Source organism: Gavialis gangeticus, unplaced genomic scaffold, assembly GCF_001723915.1.
Source record: "Gavialis gangeticus isolate Ggan-Ray unplaced genomic scaffold, GavGan_comp1, whole genome shotgun sequence".
NCBI lineage: Eukaryota > Metazoa > Chordata > Crocodylia > Gavialidae > Gavialis > Gavialis gangeticus.
This window is the reverse complement of record NW_017729031.1, coordinates 93,941,505-93,960,907: the sequence shown is the minus strand read 5'-3', so window position 1 is coordinate 93,960,907 and position 19,403 is coordinate 93,941,505. Positions and strand designations below refer to the sequence as shown.

The following is a 19,403-nucleotide window of genomic DNA, read 5'->3' as shown; positions in this document are numbered from 1 at the left end:
GATGTCAACAACTTCTCAATATGCAAAGAAGTGAACATAGAACAAGGACTATGGAAAAAACAATCCAGTATGTAACCTAATGCCAGTTTTAAGTATTTACTATATTGCTAGTAATAAAGTAAGAAAAAAAAAAAAAAAGTGATTTTTTTTTTTTAACCGCACAATGTCTCTTTAATAGATGTTGTTTTTGCTGGTATCTTGGCTACTTGTCTCAGAGATGTACTGGGCTTGCATCTGAATTGTCAGGATCAGTTTGATCTTTGGCAAAGTTGATGAAAACCTAAAAATTTGAAGGAAAATATATGCTATATGAAATATCTTAAGAAACAGAGGAAAAATGAGGAGGTTTATATGATCCAAATCCCTCAAAGGGATGTTTGGGAATGGATTCTACATTTGGGCTGAGATGGCCCAGAGGAATATTTAAGAAAGGTAGTCATATGGTATATGGGCACTTGTGTATCTTGAATTGCTTTGAAAATTCCAGTCTGAAAGCACATTTTATGGTCATACATAGATCATAAAAGTAAACACTATACATGTGCGTGTTGTAGGTGTATGTACATATAGGGGTACTTGTATACACGCAGTTACATATAACATTCAATATTCACTATTAGAATCTAGCTGCATACACACACACACTTTCTTACACATCTACCTGAAAATACCCCCACTTACATTTATATGTGACACACGTAATATTAATTAGCTTATTAGCAGGATCTCTCTCTCTCTCTCACACACACAAACACACACAATATTCTCTATTACAGGATTATCTAAAGTTACAGGTCAGTATTTTCTATTTCCCAATCTATCCACCTTGCACTATTTCAGTGATATAAAGGGGCTGGACAGCCAGCCTATTGGGTCCCTATTTTACGGGAATACAGAGAAGGGCCAAGGTAATGCTAGGGATGTGACTGCAAAGTCTATTGCTCCAGATATCTCTGGTCATTGTGATGGTGTCTAGGGACATCTATAAATGTGCTCCAGGATGGGGTGGGGGGAGAGGCGCTTTAAGTAGAGAAGCTCCAAATGCCACTCTAATTAAAGCGCCTGCAGCATCATGTGTATTCAGTGTCCTGTGCTTCAAAATGGTGGTGGGGCTGCTTCAATTAAAACTCATTTGATGAGCTTTAGTTCAAGTGCCCCCACCACCATTTTGAAGTGCAAAGATGTTGAATAGATGCAGCACAGAAGCTGCTGGGGTGCATTAATTAACACACTCTAGGAGACTTGATTAATCAAGTCTGCTCCAACTCATGGTACTTAGCACACATTGGAGCAGACATCCAGCACATGTATAGGTGCCCCTTATGGAGCCAGAGCTTCAGCTGACCAATATTGGCATAGTTTTACTGAAGCCTATGGAATTATTTTAGTTTACATAAGACGGTGATCTAGCTTACAGAGACAAAAATGAGCATGGAAACTAAAGAGACAAACAGTGGGAGAAAGGGAATATTAGTGTGGGAATATTTTAATGGATAGCAAGGCATAGTAGGATTGAATAATTTGTCCCAAATTGCAAAGTGTATGACTGAGTCAGCATTTGAACCCAAATCACATAGGACCTAAATGAGAAGACCAAATTTCACCTTTTCAAAATGCAGTTGTAATCCTGCCTTTGTTTATACCCGTGCAGACCTACTGAAATCAACAGTATTGCACAGAGTGAACAAAGGCAGAATATATCCTTTGTACCACTTACAGCTTTGCATGTGCATCTTCTTACCTCTGTCGTACCTATCCAGGCACTGTCATACAATGTTGCTAAGCTGCACACACAAGTACATACAGAAGGAATCCAAATGAAACTCCCTTTCAAAAGGTGGTCCATTATGTACAGTAACCAGCCTGTTCCACATTTATTATCTGAAATGGATCATCACATATTCTTTATTTCTTACCTCCTCTAGAGTTGTTTGACTCACTGAGAAGTGCCTGATTTTGAAAGCTGTTTTGTTGTTTTCCAGGAGTTCAAATATATTTGCTACTCCACCTGCAGTGACTGGCACATGATATTCCACCATGCTGAAATGCTGATCCTGAAGGGACAAGAATTAGGTAAAGGCACTGAAGCCTGTAGAGGGTTAACAAGCGGTCATTTGCCTATTCAGGCAGAGTATAAAGGAAAGAAAAAGCTGAGCCAAAGGGGGCCTAAAGGGAAGGAAATATTTTCTCCCCTTCTGGCTGAGAAAAAGCCTATTAGCTGTTATTGACCAGTGTTTTTCCACTGAGTTGCTTTCTGTTTTAGTGGCAGTTTGGCAGATAATAAACATTTTCTTCCCCTGGTGAAACTACTTGTCAGCTTGCATATTAGTTGGTTCATATTGTAATATACATAAAACTAGTGAATTGGACTCCTTGTGTGGGTGGGCTCTTGCAAGATTGGACATCTGCTCTGTATGCTCACTGTAACATTTTGGCTGAGATTATTAAAATCAGCTAGAAACGGTGGATGCCCAGATCCCCATTAAAATTAATTGCACCCATATCCCTTGGGCAGTTTTCTAAACCTCAGCCATGCCTCTGTTATGAACAATGGAGTTATTTGTGTGTATAAATCACTTAAGTTTTGAGAGCACAGACCCTTAACACATGGAGGCACTTGCTGAGTAAAAGCTACATACATATAAAAGGCAGTCACTTTGAATACCAAAGAGACTGAGATGGATCTCGTTTTCAGACTCTCCTGCTTCTGGTCTGGTATGGTATGGTCTGGTCTGGTCTGGTTTGTCCTGCTTACCTTCAGGCACGTATTTGGAAAGTGTGATTGCATGAACTGCGTCAGAGCCTGTGTGTTGACTGTACGGCTCTTCAAATGCATCTTCACAGTGAATCCGCTTCCAAACCTAGAAAGAAAATCAGAATATCCACTGTACAGCAGTTTCAGAAAAGCATGCAGAAGTCAAACAGCTGCTCTATAAGTTCTCATGAACCTAATCCATCCCTGGTGCCACTCCATTGAGGTCAATGGTGGATGAGGCTGGGGATGAACCTGGATAAGAATTTATGAACCTGGATAAGAAATTAACCCTGAAATTCATCATTATCATTCTTTACCTTCTAAATTAACAATGCCCAAGATACTTTGTAATCTGTGTTATGGGAACATATCTTCTAAACTTTGAACCAAAAGTTGTTGCAGAAAGGAAATGCATTACTAATCAAAGAATCTCTGTTTTGGTAAGACCAGAAGAAAAATGATTTCAGTGATATCTCTGGTTTATTACATGACTGGAGTTCATAAAGCCAGGCAATTAGCTGATACAAGGCAGCATATGCCAATTGACTTCAATGGAGCTACATTGTTTTACAAGAGCTGCTGATCTGCTTTTATATGTAGATACATTTACTGACCTGCTCTTGATATGCTGCAGTGAGCCAATGCATTGAAAACTTCCATTCACCATAATAGCCAGCCTGGTACAGAGAGCTTCACATTCTTCCATGCTGAAAAACAAATAGAAAAACTCTATAGAATCATTGAGCTGGAATAAAACAATCTCTAATGGGCAGAGAATTACTGGCTTCCTGGGCTAATTGGGGAATTAACCTGTAACTTTTTATTCTAATCATTACAACCTCAAACCTCTAGCCAGCTTGATCCACAGGGAGTAGGCCCTTCAGTACAATTCAGTCACACATGTTCACTAAGTGGGCAGTACTTCCTGATGGATCTTTCTGTATTTTACTCAGGGCACACTCAAACTGCATAATCCCAGTCCAGATTAGTTCAACATTCTTATGAACAAAGATTAGCATTCATGCTGTTACACAAGCTCTACGAAATCTGAATCTGGGGTCCAATTTCAATGCCTCCATAGTTCTAGGAGCTTCAACATAGAGTTTGAATTTGGATCACTCCATAGCTGTTACATCCCCTTAGATCAAAAAAGGCAGCCCATGCACTGTACCTGTGGGAAGTGAGTATCACTGAACACTTGTTCTGTACTTCTTCAGTGATGATTTTCCAGAGGTGGCGTTTAGCTTTAGGATCCATCCCAGAGCTTGGTTCATCCTTTAAAAAGGATTGATTGTAAGGTTAAAGAATAAAAAAGAGAAAAGTCTGCTCATCATATCTACTCTCTGTCTATGGTGATCATTACATTCACTATGAACTCTCCCAGTGCTTAGCCATTATATACAATAGTATTATGAATAGTATTTATTTGTATAATGATAAGACTGAGGCCCCGGTAGAAACATACTAAAAGACGGTCCCTTCCCTAAAGAGCTTACAAGCTGTACCGATGAGACTCTGTAGAAGGGAAGTAGAGACACAGAGAGGTGAAATGACTTATTCAAGTTACACAGTAGGTCAATGTCAAAGCCTGGAGTAGGACGCAGGTCACTCAATGCCCAGTGTAGTGCCCTATCCACATTTAAGAAACTTATCTGAACATGTTAATTTACAAACATTTGGGCTGGCTTGGGGATTTGGAAGCCTAATTCCTATTCATGATACTATACTAATGTGACTATCTCATGTTTAGTTTCCCAAAAGCAAAATTGCAAGCCTCCATCTATATAGATAAGGTTACACTTCCATGAAAAATAGCTATTCATTGTAAATATGATCAAAAGTGATGCTATCCAATGGTCACTTTGTCTCCACAGACCTCTGACTTCAGAGTAATTATCTACCTCATTTACTGAGGTGGCAAATTGTCTGCTTTCAGATTTACATAATACAATATGTAATACATATACAATACATTATGCTTTGTCCCATCTTATGCTTTGTTGACAAAACTATAAGCCAAGTTTTGATTGTACAGTTGTTATAGTTGGTAACAAAGAAGCTGAAAGATAACAACTTCATATTGTAAAAGTAAGTTGATTGTGTCATCTCATCTCATGTTGAGATTTTATACCTAAGAGAAGCCACAGGACTCATACATGGTTAGAAGGAAATTTGCATATGTAGCTCCAGATCTTCAATTTGTATAAAATCAGAGCTGTGTGATTTACACCAATGGGGATAAGTTACCATTCTGGAAAACAGCTGATCAGCAAATATCACAGGGTACATACAGATGTTCTGGGAAGTTAGAGGGAGGTTAAATCATGATAAAAATGGCCACTTCATCTAACTTAGTTTGACCAGATGTGGATTTTACACTTAGATCCCTAGTTAGGTAGATCTAAGTGTGAACTATACAGAAATTCAAGAAAGTTAGATTTGTCTAAAATGGCCATTCTGATCTAATTTAACCTCACCTTGGAGGCAGTCTAACTTAGTCAGGTCCACCGAGACGAATCTAACTGAACTTCTGAACAGTTCCCAGTGCAGCCCCAGGGCTGGGAAAACCCAGCCACTGACTCCAGCCCTGGGGGATGCACTTTTCCTACCCACCCCACCTGGCATCGGGTTATTTTTAGCTCCCCAGTGCTTACCCCAACCCCAGATGGACAACCGCCCCACTGCAGACCAACTAGCCATCACCTCCCCCCACCCAGTTCTGCCAAACCCCCTATCCTGCCAGCTGCTCATGGTGCTGGTTTTATAGGCATTCACTGGGGCAAGGAGCTGAGGAAACAAACTGGGGTGGGGAGAGGGGTAGGTGGGATGGGGGCGGGGTTGGTTTGCCAGAGGAGGGGGTTGCTTGTCAGGGGGTAGAGGGGGTGGGGGACAAAAAATAACCCCTGGTCCTCAGGGGTGGGGAGAGAGTACACGATGCTCACAGAACCCAATAGCTCCCTGATCCCACCAAAACTTCCTGGACCCTACCAACTACCCCAAGACCCTGCCTCCCCCGCCTATTCATCCATAGATCCCGCTTGCCCTCTCCAATCTCCCTGACCACTCCCACGGACTCTTCCCCCACAATTCCCCCTGCAGGCCCCAGTAGCCCCCTGATCCCCCTGTGGACCCTACTAATTCCCTCATTCTCCCATGTGGACCCCCTTTGTCCCCCTGACCTCCCTCCTGCAAACTTCACTTTCCCTCACCAATGCCTCCCCCAGAGTCTGCTTGCTCCTGAATCCCCCCAAGCCCTCCCTGCCAGCCACCCCTCTCCATCCCAACTTAATTTAGATCAGGTGGCATTTTTAACTCAATCTAACCTCCCTGAATGTCTGTACATACCCACAAAGTTTAAAATATGACAAATGGCAGTTTGCACACTTTGCCTTGTACCTCGTTATTGCTGCTCCACTGAACTAGTTGCTTCTGGGACATGCACTGTCATGAGGTTAATGATCTCTGCATAAGGATCAGTAAAGCTGATATTGGAATACTACACATAATTTGGTGCTCACATTTTAAAAAGGATGGTGAAAAACCAGAGGAAGTTTAGAGAAGAAACCAAGAACAAGGAATCCTTACCCTGTTACTGGGAAGCAAAAAGGCTTCTTTAAGGAAAGGGGTTTTTTGAACTGGACAAAGGCAGCCAGCAAGGCTGGAATTAATAAACATCCCTGTAGGCAGGACAGTTGACAGGGCACATGACTGGAAGGGGGCATGGCTATGGGCGTATAAGTCCTGACCAGAGCCACAGCTAGGCCGTCTGCCCCTGCAAGCTGTAAGGGAAGGAGCTCCTGGAAGGACTTTTCAAGACAATGCCTGGTTGACTGCTGAGCTATCTAGGAGCTACCAGTAAGGCTCTGAGGGCTTGACATGGGGGGGATATAGCCTGGAATAGACTAGCGGGAGACTTGTACATATAGCTAGTGAACTGGGATTTATGTTCAGGACCCATTATAGGGATAGTTTGAGTTATAGTCAGGGAGCTTACATTTTGTTGTACTGCTTACACTGCACTGGCAGCTTGGGTTTGGGACTAAAATGGTGATTTGGAGGTCCCATTAGTGACCTAGGTGCAGCTGATTGCCTTGAGTCCTGCTTGGGGCAGGCTCAAGATGCAACAAGAGACCTGTGAGCAAGGGCAAAGCCAAAGCAGGGCAGTGTTTCAGACCAGAGAGACCAGAGCAGGGCAGAGTGTGGGGATGGAAGGTCTGAAACCCAAAAAGGGCAGAGACTGAGGCCAGAGGGCCCAGTACCCAAGCAGGGTGGAAAAAGGAAGCTGGGAACCCTGGAGCTCAGTTAGCTCAGTGAACTAGGGCTAGAGGGCTCAGCAAAAGGAAAAAGAAGGAAGCTAAGAAGGTTGAAGTCCAACACAGGAACAACAACAGGCTCACTCGCAGATCCTCAGGCAGGCCCCCTCCTAATTAAATTTAACAACAAAGGTATGGTGGGAAAAACCAGGAGGTGAGGCGGCACCTGAAGATCTAGAGCTGGGGCAGGAATTGCATGGCCACCAGGGGGTGTTGTGGCTGCCCCTGGAGCATGAACCTGCTACAGATAGGAAATTGCATAGTTTATCAAAAAGATGATTGAGAAGTGACTTGATTACAGTGATAAATAGACTCTGGGATAGAACAAATTGGGTTTTAGAGGGATCTTAATCTATCAGAGAATGTTACAACAAGAACAAACGGATGAAAGTTAAAACCAGATACGTTCAAATGAAACATGAGATGCACATTTTCCACAGTGAGGGTGACTACCCATCACTGAGACAAACTAACAGGGGAAGCAGTGGATCCTTTTTCTCTCGATCTTCAAATCTATACTGGTTATTTAGTCAACCACACAAATTACTGGTGTCACTATAGGGGTACTGGGAAAAATTTTTTAGTCTCTAATGCAGAAGGTCAGACTACGTGATTACTTCTGGTCCATGAATATTTTCCCCTAACAAGCAATCATATTTCTTACCAGCAACAGGATTAAGGGATTTCCAATAAGGGCCAGAGCTGTTGATAATTTTCTGTTGGTTCCATAGCTGCATAAACAACTGACTTTGTCTTTGTAGGGCATCAGATTAAGCCTATAAAGAAGCTGAAGTGCAACCTGTGGGAAGAAATAATAATAAAAAAAAAAAAAATAACCCCCAACCTGTGGTTTACTTTCAGAATAAGCTCAGCCATTGAACAGCCAGAAGCATTTGCCTATATTTCAGGATCCAGTCTTCAGCTGGAATAAACTATCATAATGCCACTGACTTCTACAAAGCTGCGCTGATTTGCATCAGCTGAGGATAAATCTCTTCATCTCCGATTATGATACCGTAATTACATTTCTTCTTAAATAGCTGTTTGCTGCAAGGAAGGTTCTTGCTGAAAAAAGAAAAAACTGAAGCAGGGACACAGCCTCCAAATAGTTGTAAAAGTCCCTGTTTAAATATATAGCAATTTAGGTTGCTTGCAGACATGGGGGAAAAATAGCACTTTATCAAAAGAGGAAGCATGTTAGTTCAACCTGGCTCCATAGCATCTGTATAGATAGGGCACTTCAGCAGGGATTTTTGGTGCTTTTATCTAAAACCAGTTCATTCAAAAGGCCAAAAAGCCCCACTGAGGCACCCAATTAATACAGGTATTGGGTGAGCCGGGTCAAGCTAAGGTGATGCCTGTTCTGGGTATGTGCTGCTCTTGGTGTGGGGATGCGCTGAGCTTAAAGTAAAGCACCTTTTTTTGTTTTGTTTTGTTTCACATCTGCAAGCAGCATTCGTGATTGCTCAGAGATATCTTGAGATAAATACTTGGGATTTAGGGCACATGTATTAAAAAGTACTTTATGAATCTCTATTTTACCTCTTCAGCTAGGGCTTGAACCTGCAGATACCTATTACTAAAGAGAGTTCATGGATTCCAGCATCTAAAGAAGTGAATGACAATTTTTTCTAATGATGGGAGTCTAATTTTAAGAGCAAAAGTTAAGGCAGTAAGCATCATGCATTAAGCACTTATAGTATCAGACTCTTAATGCAGCAGTTTTCAACCTGTCTCATATGATGACCCAACGTCTCACAAGAGACGAGTTTCATGACTTCCCAACGTATAAGGGAGCCCCAGGTTGGACAGTAATTCCTTAATGTTACTGGCAATCTCATTGTTTATTACAGACACTGCGCTTTATCCAAGATCACTAAAGCCAAAGGAAAGACAGCTGCTGACTTGAACGAGCTTTGAATTAAGCCCTAGTGGAACACTGTCAGTTTAATGGGTTTACTCACTCCTTTAATATGTTTCTCTGGGATGCCATGCAGCCTGGCATAGTAATACATGTGCTCTTCCACTGTTAGCAAGTCATCCAAGGCATCTTCTTGAGGACAATATCCAAACAATGACCAGTGTGTTTCATCAATATCACTTAGGGATCTAGATTGGAAAGTCAAAAGTCATTCTAAACCTTCACAATTCTTCTACAGACCCAATTAATCATGAAGGAAGGGGAAAATGTATTTTCTTGTGGTGGGGGAATGCTCTGAGTTTATAGATTGTAGAGCTCTGATGTTCTTAGTTCCCAGTTAGGGCCCAAATATTCACAATAAGTGGGGTGCTATTCTACATATACATCTAGTGATTGAGGTGGACCAGCTTCCACAGGCTTTATTTCAACAGTTCTTTAGTCCATGATTAGTTTTGCTAACTTCAAAGGGACTAACAAGGAAGTATGACAGTAGTCAGTATGAGTATGGCCCCTGACAGACCTTCACTCTAAGACGCAATGGGATCTCATCCTTGATCACAACCATCGCGTGTCCTGTCATGCCACATGTGCACAGCAGAACACATGATGTTGGGATTGGGTATTAGATCCTGATCCCACTTTACTTGCTGGTGCAGGGGGAGCCCCACCCAGCAAGATGAAGCCAATCAACTCATTGTCAATTTGGGACAAGAAAAAAACAAGCACCTGTGTAAAACTGTGTGCACCATGCAACTGTGAGGTATACATGGTTTTGACAAGTCCCAGAGCATGGGGAGTTCCCCATGTACAGAGAGTTACAAAACTCTATGTGCCCCCCAGCTGGACTACACAAGGGGTTTATACAGATCCTGGTGCATGGGTAGCCTGGAATCAGGCTGCTGCAGCCTGATGCCTGGTTCCCTGTGTATGAGGAGCCATAAAACCATGTTGGTCTCTCACCTGGGCAGCATACAGGGTTTATACAGCTTCCCATACACCAGGACCTGTTAAAACGCTGTGTGCCACCCAGCTGGGCAGCACATGGGGTTTTGACAGGTCCTGACCACACATTTAATTTAAGGCAAGATACAAATGAACTATAAAGTTATTGCACAGTTAATGGAATGTGCTTCATTTGCTGCATTATCATGCCTTAAACTGAGTTGCACACATGGCTGGGTTACTATTTAAGGTGCAATAAACCTGTTAATTGTGTCTTGCATGTAATGTGTATCAGGGGCTTACGAGTGGCAGAAGCAGACTCTTTGCTGCTGAAGCCCTGATTCTGATCTCACTTACCCTGGTGTTAAATCAGGACAAACACCACTGACAGAACAAACATTTGCATCAGTCAAGTAAAATGCAAGCCTGGAGGAAGTTAGTTATGTTTTCAAATAGCTGAATTACCCACCTTCTTTGCATGCAGTCTCTTTTGCCTGTTTAAATCTTTTAAATTTGTTTTATTGATTTCTATGACCAAGGGGCCAATGACAAATTATAATTGTTTTCTGAACTGACTTACTCATGCTTAATTTTCAGAAATCTAATGCTCCATACCCATTTTGATCCTGGATCAGCAATCTTCCTCTAGAAGGCCCGATGTCTCCTGTCAGCATCTTAAAGATCGTTGTCTTTCCAGCACCATTGACACCAAGCAGGCCGAAACACTGATTTGCAAGAAAGAAGAGCAGAAATTTAGCCACATTATATTTACAGTGTACAAATATTGCCTTGAGATGGATGCTTAGTGCAACTTGTCTCTTCTCTTTCCCTGGCCCTTGAACAAGATGAATTATGGAAAAGACACAGGTAGTCAAAGTACATATAAGTATTATAATGTGAGCTGTTTATTGTGCAGTATATCACAGCTTGTATTAGGCTCCTTTTTAATATAGTAGTGAATAAATTATATGTTTCTAGAACAGTCATTCCTTTTACTGCAACATACATTTTCATATATACACCAAGTACTGGGCCTAATCCTCTGACTCATGTAAATTATCGTATTCAGCTCACTAGAGCTACTTGTGAGAGTAAGGAAAGCAAGGTGTATCCTGTAATCTGGAAAATCCTGTTTCACATATAAAGCAAGACAGTACTTTCTTCACCTCATATCATAAATACAGTATATTCATTAAAAATTCATTTATTATATTTAAGTTACTATATTGCATGTTTTGGTTCTAAGATTTGAGATGGGTATTTGTGTGTTGCATGAAGTGTGGGTCTGGGACAGCAAGAAATGCTGGGTGTTTCTTCTCCCAGGGTGGGTTTGGAGTAGTGGGGATTGCCAGGTGTTTCCCTGCCCATCCATGAGGCTAGCTGAGCAGAGAAGCACTTTTTCCCCCCACAGCATGGGTATGTGGCAGCAGGGAAGCAGGGCTTCCCTGCCCAGCCAGCCCCCGCAGTGGTAGACATCTGCCACAATGAAGCAGCAGAGTAAATAATTATTTTTTATTGCACCACTGATTTTCCTGTCATGTGGCACAACAAAGGGTATCAACATCTATTTGCTCTGCATTTGTGTTGCCATAAAAAAAATTTAAGCTGGCACAAACGAGAAATTGGATGATGTCTGTTTGCACCCACAGATGTCGCTACCCGTTGTCACACCACATCACATGAAAATCAGGGTGGAAGCAGACATTGTCTGAAGTCTTGTTTATGCTGCCTGAAAAATTTAAGGCAGTACAAATGCTGACCAAATAGACATCTGTACGCATTGTTGTGCCACACAATAGGTAAATCAGTGGTGCAACAAAAGGTAGTAATAGATTCTGCTGCTTCATTGTGGCAGATGTCATTTTTCCTTTAAAAATGGTGGAAACTCAGGACTTGAATGCAGTATTAGGGTATCCTCTTCATCTCTTTCCAGAACTGACATAGAGTGGGTGGACAGGGTGCTGTGAATGAGCCCTCTGCCTGCTATGCAGACATGCCCTTTGAAAGACAGATCATCTCTCACTGTGTGTTTAAACACAATGGAGTCCTGACCTCAGCTGAGGCCACTGGATACTAGTGTTATAGAAAGAAGAAATGATACTCAACAAAAAGCTATAATTCTCAACAAAAAAAGCCGAGGAAAGAAAAGAAGGGTGCTAGTTACTGTGCAGTAGGCAATAATCTGAGTCCCTCACCTAGCCATGTCAGCAGGATTTGCTGAGTCTTAAGCAAGGGCTGTGAAGAGAATAAATTAATAGCTCTGTGGATATTTTCAGTCTCTTGCACTGCTCCATTTCCTTTTCTGTGGGAGAAGCTGATGCTGCTTGAGCCTGCTTGCTTACCTCTCCTGCCGGGATTCCAACGCTGACATTTTTGACAGCCACAATCCTCTTGTGAGGAAGATGGTATATCCTGGTGAGGTTCTGGAGCTGCACTGTGTCAAAGTCTGCTTTGCCAGACTCAACCCGTTCTCTTTCACCCCGGACATCCTCATCTTCATCAGCTGTCTCCAGCGAAAGTGGTGGCTTGCCATGTACTCTGTCAAACAGGACTCTAAGGGAATGGGAGACAAGCGAATTCACCTGCTCAGACAACACATTATTAGGATCTATTTATGCAAGGCATGCAGTGTCTTTTCGGTGAAGTTTTATATCCCATTATATCCTTCAGTACTATTAACTTTAAACTCTCCACTATTTGGTAATCCGTATAGGAAGCTTAAAAATAAGTGTTTTCTCTTTGCCAAGCTTTGCTTTTCTGTGCAGCACTTCTGTGTAGCAGCTTTACAATAGGTTTGGCAACAATGTTTAACAATTACAATTTGGACAACAGCACATGCGGGAAGATAACCCAAGTCAGCTTGGATTCATCAACATCCAATAGATCCGGATGTCCATCCAGGAGACCTGAAATAACAACCTTTGAGTTTCCTTTTTAACATTGAATGAGGATATTTGGCTAAGCTTGTTCTTTGAACCCACAAGCATAAGCAAGGATTGAAATAATCTATTTAATTTCCTTCTCTTTTGAGGGAATTGTCCTGCACATGAGTAGTATTCCTAAGGGTTGTGAAAGGGATGTGCACCACAAATTACGGGTTACCAGTATCTTACACATCTATGTCATTGGACATAGCCTACTCTGTGTTTGCAAAGTGCAATGAACATTTACAGGGGTACTTAAAATAACTGAGGATGATGACAGATCCTAAGACTAAATCACCAACTCCTGTTTCAATCTATATTCATTCTAGCGACCCAGATATTACTTACTCTAATATGTTGTACCAGAGTTTCTGAATTGTTCCATCATTGATCCAGAGCCGAATTGCAAAGAAAATAGTGCCCTGGATAAGCATGCCAAGCAGTTTAGAACTTGTCATATCCAACTCAAAGGTTCTGTTAGGGAGATCCACTCCATAGGTTTTTAAGAAGCCAAGCAGTGCATGCATCTGGGACATTTCAATCAGACCATATCCAAAGCAGAATTGTGGAAATATCAGGAAAATATGCCTCAAGGTCTCAGAAAGATCATACAAGGCCTGAAAGAAGAGAAATACTAATGATCACTTTGGTTTTATTCAGTGTAAGGCTTTAAAAAGATTGTAGAGTACACATAAATCAACAGCAAAGAGGTCCAGAAACGGTTTGTTTCACTGCTGCAAAGCTGAGAAATGGTAAAAAGTTGTTCAGAGTTAGATATTATTACCCCTCCCCAGCTGCTTTCAAAATCTAATCCTTTGTAATGAACACCCACTAATTATATTTCCTAGTCCTTGGTGCTTATACTACGGTGGGCTTGTATTGCTCAAGTAGCATGCAGCAGTCACAAAACTAACCTGAGGCTATGGTTTGGGACAGTCTTTCTGTAAGGAACCCCCGTGCTAGTGCAACACTGGCACAAGGCGGGTAAGTTTGCATGCTGGAGTTCTACATGATGGGGGCAATCCTCCTAGCAGCAGATAACCACTGTGGAACCCACGCCATGAAAGCCAGACTTGTGGCTTCATCCCTCTGTTCACTGAAGATGCAGGGAGCCTTCAGGAACCCCAAAGGACCCAAGGGATACTCAAACCCTGCTTATCCCTGTAACACAACAATTCTACTTTGGCAAATACCGCCACAGCCATGGAAGAGGAAACAGTATAGGTAACTGCTTAAGTGTTTTTCCAGCTAACTCATAACAAACAAAAAAGCTCAGTTTAGCAGCAAAGAACTATTGCATATTGTCATTATTTTACATTAGCAACAAAGCCTGCTGAAGTGACATGTGGGTATGCAATAAATTAGCATGGAGTGAAAGTAGTTCCATAGTGACCTGATCACACAACGATAAGTGCCATATAACCAAGGGTTTGGTAAACAGGCACTCTGACATTTGGGGCTATTCCATTTATTTTTCACTAAAGTTTTGATCTTTATCAACTCCCCACCCTGAAGAACAAAAGCAAAAAGAAACCCAAAGAAAAGATGATTCCTAAAGGCCCTCAGGAAGCAGTTCTATTCCAGAGCAGTGCTTAACTTAAGGAAATATCGGTGTCTCCCTATCACTTTTCCTTTATATGAAAATAAGGTCATTGTATAAAGTACTCATGTCCCATTTGGATGATAGTTAATTAGTGTTCTGGTTAATGCAGCATGGTTTAAAACTTGAAGCACTGAAGTCTAGTAGGTCGTCTCAGTGATTTGTATTGGGGAAACTTAAGATAGCTATACAGTGCCTCAGCTCCCCATCCAACCATGAAATACATGAATTAGTTCTCTGCCTTATTTCCCCGTACACAGCTGATTTCTACCTGCCCTTCTCCCACATGTCCTCTCTTCCCTGCCTGTATCTCTACTCTTTGTTCCTAACCACAGAGAGAGGATTACATGAAAAAGTAAAGATACAACTTGCCCCATGTCCTGATCACAAGATCTCTCCAGATCGTCTGAGTAGCGGTGCACCCAAAAGCCTGGTTGCTGGCCCCAGCCTCTCCTACCCCACCCAGGGCAATGTGCCATGCGCCAGAGTGCACGTGGTGTGGGCATTCCCCAGAGACAAGAAGCAGTTGCACACATTGTGCTGCTGCTGTTTGTCTCCACAGAAACACATGTTCCCGCTGATGGGGACATGCCCATATTGATTTCACTAACTTTTGGTTCAGGCTTTAAGGCACTTTTACCGGGAAACCAATCAGTTTTCTAAGAGTTAATAAGAGCATAAAGTGGGACTATTACCTGATCAGAACCATTTTCTTGGGAAAGCAGAAACACAATTGAATGTGTAATAATGGTATTGCTGCCGAAGAATAAGTTGATACAAACATAAACGATGAAAGCCATTCCTACATCTTTGAAGAGCCCAGCCAGCAAGTACATCCATGAAAATGTTGCATACCTAGACATTGCCAATGACACAGAGAATATTAAGGGACTTCAAGGTATTTGGTGGAACTGATAACAAGCACACACAGGAGCATTTGACTTGGGAACTATACACAGTTTGCTAAAATTGCTTGGGACATGATTTGATTTCTGTGTCTTAGAAGTTTGAGAAAGAAAAAAATGAAGCATTTCTGATGGAATTTAGGGAAACTTTTGATGACAGGTACTCATGGAAGTGAAACTCTGCAACAGAATTAGCTGTGGACCAGGTCTCAAAGACTTTAATTTGAAGTGGGTCAGTACTACAAAGGAAAAAAAAACAAGAAAAGTTCATACCCCTCTGCTTCTGTTACACCACTACATTTATCTGCTAAATCCTAACTCTGATAAAAAAATGTTATGTGAGAACAAGACTGGAAATCAGGAACTGGATTAGATAGAGCTGGTTGAAGAAAAAAAATTGTCCTTAGCAGCAGCAGTAGTACTATCATCAACATCATCGAATTTAAACAGTTCAACCATATTGATTAAAAAAGAAAGATACACTTTTTGCAAAAAGATGTCACTATATTCTGAAATCTAAATAACTCCAATCAGCACTAGTTATAGTTCCAGCTGTCTCTGACCTTGAAAATTTGATTTAACATATCTGCTTCAGCTTGTCCCTGTAAAAAATAAGGCTAAGCATACAAGCCTCAATTTACCATTGTTTTAAGGACTAAATAGTCAGGTTGTCCTCTGGGACTTACTGAAGACAAAATGAAAACTCTTACCGCTCTGCTTTGGATTCCAAATCATAGGAGGCTGCAATAAGCAATTTCTCATTTTGCAAAGTCATATTCAAATAACTGTGTTACATGCTTACCCGAACATCCATAGAAGGAGAAATACAGCCACCAAATTATTATTGTCGCAGAAGGCAGGTATCTGGATAACTGCAATAACTCCTGTTGAAAGTGCAGCAGGAACTGTAAAAAGAGCCTGTGAAGTGATATTAAAAGAGGGTATTATTGTCATAATTATAATATAAATACAACAATAATAATAATTAGAATACATTTATAGGGCTGCAAGGAGGAACCAATACAAGCCCTGAAATGGAGAAATATGGAAATATGCATGAGTTTTCAAAGAGGCGTAGGCAGGTAGGACTGCCACCTACTTATGAAGTTCAATGAGATTTGTAAATTAGTTCCCTTAACCCTTTGTGAACATGCCTTGAACATGATGGAGTGTGAGCAAAAAATGCCATAAAAAATGTGATTGAAAAATGCTTGTTGCCTTTTCTGTTAGAATCATGATCATGCCATTTCACTTGGCACTGTAAAGGCTCATGATTTACCATATAGTCCACTGAGCTAAGCCCCATCAGAGTCAACAGCATTTCAAACCATGGTGACCCTATACCTCAGCCCTGTTCACTATGTCTGTGTACTCCATATGCCCCCCCGCCACCCCAGTTAAGGTGGTACCCACGTGGTAATTAGCCACCCACTCATTACTAGAACCAGATGTTCTTGATCCTCCAAAAAATTATATATAGGTGAGGTGACCGAGGAGTTCTGGTCAAATGGTATGGGGCCTCATTTGGTGATGTTTGCCACACATTTAAGGCTGATGGAGAAATGGAAATTATTGGAAATGGAAAAGGCACAGCTTTTGACTTCTTAATGGGTATTAAGACGTCAAAATGTATTCAATGTAGTGGCTCACCAGGACTTGAAAAGAAGTCTGTACTCGGAGTGGGGGGAGGGGGGCTGTGCTTAATGGGTGCTATGATATATCTTATTCAGATGGGCTTCACTAACATGTCCTTGTGGTAGATTCCCATAGGTATGTTTGCCCAATATGGACCACATCTTCAAAATATATGAGGGAAAAAACCTTAACAGGAAACAGGGATCAAATTCCTCTGACGCAAGACCTAGGAAGTAGGAGGGATCTCTGTACTGGGTGAAAATTTTCTCTTTCATTGCATTCCCTAGAACTGCTGAAGATATTCCTAACATTAGTAACCATTTGGATTTTCTCATGAATCTTTTGATGCTTCATGCACTTCTTTTAACACTCCTGTTGCTGGATTCAGGTGAGAATCTCAGCTTGTTGCCTACATATTAAAGATTAAACCAAGTTTTAGCCTTTGTTATGTTGGTCTCATATAAATGTGCTGAGCTGAATGCACATACAAAAGATGGAAGAAATTCCATTGCCTAGCAATATCTAGTGTTGCAGGTCATGTTTAATAGTCTGCAATTCCTTTGAGAACAATTACTACATAACTCTTGCAGTAATAATATTAATAAGTCTATGTAACAAACATTAAATACAGAACTGGGGATTTTTCAGCACAGAATGCATATAAAAATATAAATTATTTACCAGATCATAAATGAAGTTAGTCACCCAATAGCTTGTCACACCAATGCCTGAAATATGCTGCAGTTGCTTAGCTTTGGTTTGATGCTCTTTTACCACATATAGCACAAAGCTGGCTGTTGTGATTGAGTAGCCAATCAGAAGCAACATTGAAATGATGATATCAAGTAAGCTGCTGAGCCTGAGGAGGAAAGGGGAAGACAGACATACAGTAAGTAAAACAATGTGGTCCTCCTTATTTCACTGACATTATTCATACTTCAAAGGAATAATGGCCTGATCCTCTGAATACTTCTAGATATAGTGTCTGCCCAGGCTAATAAGCTATTAAGCATTATGCCTAGTGGAAAAGATTTGTAGGACTGGACTCTTACACTGTGATACTGGACTCTTACTCTTTGGAAAGGCATAAAGGAAATATATTATTCTCATTGGTATAGCAATGCCCCAAGATTGCTGCTATGTCTAAAATGCCCCCAAATTTGTAAAGGTACTTGGGAAGCAGTTCTGGGGGAAAGCATGAACTCTGTAGCAAGAAGGACACCGCTTTTTATGAAAACAGTAATTTGATCTTCTGAAGTTACTTAATACTTCAGATATGTCACGATTTCCAGGTAGATGCTTTGCTTTTGTAACTAAATGACTCAGAGTGGTATGTATCAGTTAAATTAATCTTCTTACATTACTTGTTCTGGATCCTGTCCTCCAGGATATGGATGACTTGATAGAACAATACCTATGCAGAGAAGAAAAATAATTTAAAATGTGTGTGACCAACTCCTTCATTGCTGTGTCGGCTGGCAGTTGTGCAGGATGTGGTGGTTGAAGGAGAAGGAGAGGAAGTCAGGGACATGGGGTCCTGCCCCTCACTCTGCCACTCATTTATGATGTGCTATTGATTATAAGTGGCTGCTAACAGGTAAAGTGCCTCAGACAGTGCCCACATTCAGGACCCACATACAGTTCTGACTACAGACAGAGGGAACTGTTGATGCTCAGCAAAACTGAAAATCAGCTCCCGAGGCCTAGATTCAACATGTGCTTAACTTTAAATGCAAGTCATGCTACAGCATTTAATAAGGCTACATGTAAGCCTGAAGTGTTTACACTTGGGTGCCCCAAAACTGAAGCTTTTGGAATCAGAGACCACATCTGAAAATCCTGGCTCTAGCTTCTGTGTTCCTCAGTTTCCCCATCTGTAAAAGGATGTCCTTATCAACTCATTCCTTGGAAAGGCACCATAACTGGTAGGTAGGGAGTTATTTTGCTAGTTATTTTGTCCATGCTCGGTGGCCCACTACAGGTCTGAAATATTTAGCTGAAAGTTGCTACAAAATTACAAAATCATTGCACCACTTAGTAGCATCTGAGAGTGCTTTCAAAAAGCCAAGAATTGGGCCCATAATCCTTTTTAGCTTCAAAACTTTGATAACCATTAGCTAAAGTGTCACGACACTCAAGTGAGAGGTGTACTGAACAAGAAGAAAGCATTATCCTCATTTCCAAGGAAGACAGAAAGACTGAGGGTATGTACAGACATCTGCTGTACCCAATCTACGCATAAAGCAGCTCAGTTCAAGCTTTGTGAACGTAAACCAGAAATGGCATGTACTGGGAACCATTCACAGACACCTGTATAAGTAACTTGATGTAGGGGAGGGGAGGGGTGGGATGGGGGGGAATTGGTGGGTCTGCAGGGGGCACAGGTGGGGAAGTTGGTGGGTCTGGGT

The 19,403-nt window shown here is 41.5% G+C and overlaps 1 protein-coding gene across 1 annotated transcript in view; it reads right to left on the bottom strand.

Moving 5' to 3' along the window:
- Nucleotides 1–6: 6 nt before the first annotated feature.
- ABCA12 (ATP binding cassette subfamily A member 12) overlaps nucleotides 7–19,403 on the bottom strand; it is a 164,717-nt gene continuing 145,320 nt past the window's right edge. The window contains exons 41-54 of the mRNA XM_019523394.1: nucleotides 18,355–18,409; nucleotides 17,677–17,854; nucleotides 16,163–16,278; nucleotides 15,151–15,310; nucleotides 13,204–13,472; nucleotides 12,274–12,484; nucleotides 10,547–10,656; nucleotides 9,033–9,177; nucleotides 7,733–7,867; nucleotides 3,927–4,030; nucleotides 3,370–3,462; nucleotides 2,756–2,861; nucleotides 1,917–2,054; nucleotides 7–280 (exon numbers count right to left, since the gene is read on the bottom strand). Of these exons, the coding sequence (XP_019378939.1) occupies nucleotides 212–280; nucleotides 1,917–2,054; nucleotides 2,756–2,861; nucleotides 3,370–3,462; nucleotides 3,927–4,030; nucleotides 7,733–7,867; nucleotides 9,033–9,177; nucleotides 10,547–10,656; nucleotides 12,274–12,484; nucleotides 13,204–13,472; nucleotides 15,151–15,310; nucleotides 16,163–16,278; nucleotides 17,677–17,854; nucleotides 18,355–18,409 (1,889 nt within the window). The 3' untranslated portion in view covers nucleotides 7–211. The remainder of the gene's footprint in view (nucleotides 281–1,916; nucleotides 2,055–2,755; nucleotides 2,862–3,369; nucleotides 3,463–3,926; nucleotides 4,031–7,732; nucleotides 7,868–9,032; nucleotides 9,178–10,546; nucleotides 10,657–12,273; nucleotides 12,485–13,203; nucleotides 13,473–15,150; nucleotides 15,311–16,162; nucleotides 16,279–17,676; nucleotides 17,855–18,354; nucleotides 18,410–19,403) is intronic.